The sequence below is a fragment of the Salvia hispanica genome, chromosome 5 (assembly GCF_023119035.1).
Source record: "Salvia hispanica cultivar TCC Black 2014 chromosome 5, UniMelb_Shisp_WGS_1.0, whole genome shotgun sequence".
NCBI lineage: Eukaryota > Viridiplantae > Streptophyta > Magnoliopsida > Lamiales > Lamiaceae > Salvia > Salvia hispanica.
Window position 1 is genome coordinate 4,592,100 of NC_062969.1, and position 4,152 is coordinate 4,596,251.

General features: G+C 35.9%; 1 protein-coding gene across 1 annotated transcript; it reads right to left on the reverse strand.

The window, feature by feature from the left end:
• Positions 1 to 2,489: 2,489 nt before the first annotated feature.
• LOC125190788 (zinc finger protein GIS3-like) lies at positions 2,490 to 3,408 on the reverse strand. Its single transcript, XM_048088190.1, has one exon. The coding sequence runs from the start codon at positions 3,297 to 3,299 to the stop codon at positions 2,739 to 2,741; it is 561 nt and encodes a 186-aa protein (XP_047944147.1). The 5' UTR covers positions 3,300 to 3,408; the 3' UTR covers positions 2,490 to 2,738.
• Between the last annotated feature and the right edge of the window lie 744 nt (positions 3,409 to 4,152).

Sequence of the window (4,152 nt, forward strand, 5' to 3'; positions counted from 1 at the left end):
ACACCGTTGGAATAAATATTGTTTACTCTATATTTGTACATAGATTCTCTCTCTCGTGTTTTTTGATTGATTTTACATGAGATGGATGTCCACACATCAATTCAACATTGATTAGATTAGGGGGAAATAATAATGGGGAGCAACTATAGGGCCCCAAGTTACAGCTGGTAGTACGTTTAATTTCAGTGGGATAAATATGGAATTGGTGAAATTTTCCTTCCCCAACAATCACGTTGTGTCAAAAAAATCTTACGAGTTAGGATAGACGAAAATAAAGAATTTCCAAAGTCCACAAGTCTGCAAGAGTATCAGATTGTGTTGTGCTGCTTTTTCACCTAGATCGGCTCATTAATTAATGTCATACGAAAATCTTTTAAAAAGACATGAAAAAGGCATACAATCTAAGCAAATCCCTTCTACTTAATTGCTACATATTCTCTTGTAGTCCCCTTACAATAATTTCAAATCTAATCATGTCCCTACTTATTCTCATTACTACTCAACCATATTACCATTATATAATGTTGATAAGTGTTATGTTATTTATATATTTTGTGAACATCATCCTTACACAATTCTCTTGTTTAGACCACATCAATATTATTTATCCTTGTTTGGTTGTATACATTTAATTTAATTTTAATGATATAAAAAATTTATTAGTGACATTATTAATTTTACAAATTACGTAAAAAAAACAAAGCTCGGTTTGTTCTTTTATTCAATTATTTGATGTAGAGAAAATGAATAATTTCTAAACTCAAGATATTAAACAAAACAGATAATGCTGTTTTTTTTAATTCAGTTTTTTCGAATTATATACTCCACAAAACAGATAATGCTAATATTGATTAAATGTGAACGATTTTAAATAATGATGCTCCCATAGAATATACGCATAACATTAATATTTATACTATATCATATGTGTGTGTTTGCTTGTACATCCTAATTCATGGATATGGTGTCATCTTTTCCTCTTCACAGTGGAAGCATTTGATGAAAAAAATAGTACTATCACGCATGGAAATGGGAATAACTAATTGAGAAATTAATTAACTGATCCTAAATGAGTTTCACTCTATCTATATATCAATATGCATGAGAAATTGATGTTCTTGGACCACTATATACTAGTATTATAGAAGATTAATTCCAGAAAATTGTGCTCCGCTTTTAAATCGTGTACTAGTTAATATTCTATTCATAATATATAGTACTGTACTATATTTATAGGAGCGTTCAAATTGTCAGGCAAAATAATAGTGATATACATGCAATATATAATAAACTAATTAATATGGGTTTGTTTATGATTAAATTAATTATTATAAGGGTGAAAGTGAAAAGTGAGATAATCAATCGTTGTTGGAGGATGCCATTGTGTATACATTGTCAATTTGTCATGAGTCGAATTTTTGATAAAAAAGACTACTAAACATGAGATAAAATTAGATATAATCTTTAATCACAAATAATCATCATAATTGAAAGGCCCAATGTGTATATAGATATATACTAGTACTACTATATACTAACCTGATTTCAAAAAAATTAAAGCCAACATAAATCTAGAGCATGCAATGCGAAAGCACCGACTTACGTACGCCACACCAACAATTTGTAAAGCTGTACTTGCACCGAAAAGAAGGTGCCATTTTTAACCATTTTCGCTTCATTTTTACTAAAAAATACTCCCTCCATCCCAGATAATTCGATCCAATATTCCATTTCGGACCGTCCCACATAATTTGTCTCATTTCATTTTTACCATTTTTGGTAGTGGGCCCTACATTCCACTAACTCATTCCTACTCACATTTTATATAAAACTAATACTTTAGAAGTAGGACTCATATCCTATCAACTTTTTAAACTCACTTCCCATTAGATTTCTTAAAACCCGTGCCGGGTCAAAGTGTCCCAAATTATATGGGACGGAGAGAGTAATTAGAAAAAACTAAGTGGGGCAGACAGATTAGACTTTTAGGTGCTTCATTCTTGGAATGCATTAACTTGTTTTCGTGGTTACACGTAAGCTTCCTTAAACTCACATTTCATTGGCTTCTCACCTACATACTTTCCTGGGTGTCCGTTTTCCCAACTAAATCTGACCTTTTTTTCTTCTCAAATTTCAACTAGTTGTTCAAATATTCAACTTAATTATATTTAATTAAGCCGGCCACATTACTAAATTACCCATTCGTAAGCATCCAATGAGATCTTCAAATATTTTAAGCAACACTCTCATCCCAAATACTACTACCTAAATCTACTTAAATTTCGATGGTACGTACTCTTGTATAATTAAACTTGACAAATATGGAAACATAGAGATAAACTAAAAATGGCTTAAATTTTGCATAATTAAAGCTTGAAACCCCTACGTACACTGTTGTTTTTCTAGGTGGAAATAAATAGTCTAAAATAATAATGATGTCAATCATGACTAAACCCAAAGAGTCTCACTTTGTGGGGCTAACATCTTAGTGAAGTGGTTAATAATCTTGTCTAGATCATGAAAATAAATCATTGTGCCGTGTCTTCTTTTCTATATTGGCTACTACTTATTCAACACATCAAAAACCATAATAATTCTAGCTAGTCATACAACGTATGTACATCCATCCAATTCGAGTGACATACTCTACAATGCTGGACCCAAATTACAGAAATAATCAATGTGTGCGAAGAAAAATAAATCTAAAAAAAAAAATGTAGAGAAAATCCTCTTCATAGTCACGGCTCGGCTGGAGCCAAGCTGAGATGGAGATCCAGCCCAAACGCATCGTCGAAACTGGGCCCATCGCTGGAAAATCTACTCAGCGAAGGCCCATCGTGGGCCATGAGGGGCTGCGAAGGCCCAATAGTGGAGTCCAGTGGGGCCCGGGCGGTGGGGGAGGAGGAGAAGACGCAGCCGTGCGACACGTGGAAGGGGGCCGGGGGGCGCGGGCCGTAGACCCAGGCGGCGGAGGAGGGGGGGAGGAGGTGGGCGGGAGGGGAGAAGGCGGAGATGATGGGGTTGCGCAGGTAGGAGGCGCCGGCGGTGCGCGTGGCGAGCATTTGGGCGCGCTTGAGCTGCTGGCGCTCCTTTTTGTGGGCGTTTTGGTGGCCGCCGAGGGCCTGCGAGTTGGCGAACTCGCGGCAGCAGTATTGGCACTCGTATTTGCGGCCGTCCGCTGCCCCGCCCGGGGGCGCCCTAGAGTCTTCTTGGTCTTCGGTGACGTGGAAGCCGAAGAGCTTTAAGGGCGCGTTGTTGCATGCCTTGTTTTGGTACTCCACATCCGCCATGCTATACATACATACAACTACCTAATTTTGTAGAGTGATTGGCTTTGTTAGAGAAGAAGCAGAGTTTGGTTTTATAAGGAGATTCTTGCATGAGTGGGGTATTTATATAAGTAAATTTGTGTGTGTGTGTGAGAGAGAGAGAAAATGAGAGAGAGATGGTTGCGGACATAACTAGGGAGAAGAAAGTGAAGTGAAAATGGGAACACTAAAAGGGACCCAATGGATTTCATTTGTCGCTCGATCAACATCATTTTTTTTCCGAGTTTCTTATTCTCTTCTTCACACTATCAACACAAGTTACCCAACTTCTCTTTTCTTTTTACTTAGGGGTTATGCTTTTTATGATTAATTGCGTATGGTCTCGTTCGATTGCAACAACTCATTATCATATGATTACCCATTTAAAATGAGCCCTAAAAATATATGGGTTGTTACAAATTGATTTGGATTCATGTATCATTAGAAAGACATTTGGAAGGATTTCTAAAGGTATTTTGGGATTTTTTTAGGACTGTGGAAGATTGACTCATGGGTCAATGAAATCCAAACTCAAGTCAAATTTTTAAAATTAAAAATTCGTACTATAGATCTTATCACTTATGACAATAAAAAATGGAATAGGATAAAAAAGAACCCTTCTAATTAGTATAAATTAATCACTGTGTCGACGTCAATTAATTATGCATAACTATTATCATTGTTTTTAGTAGTACTAGGGTTTTCCCCATAAGCAATCGTCTGTAATGAACACTTGTTTTATCTTAGGAAATGAAAAGAAAACTTTAATAATGCTGAGATATTTGAAAATAGTACTAGTAGACGTATTAATTTGTGGAGCCTTGATTATTAGCTATAGTGAGTG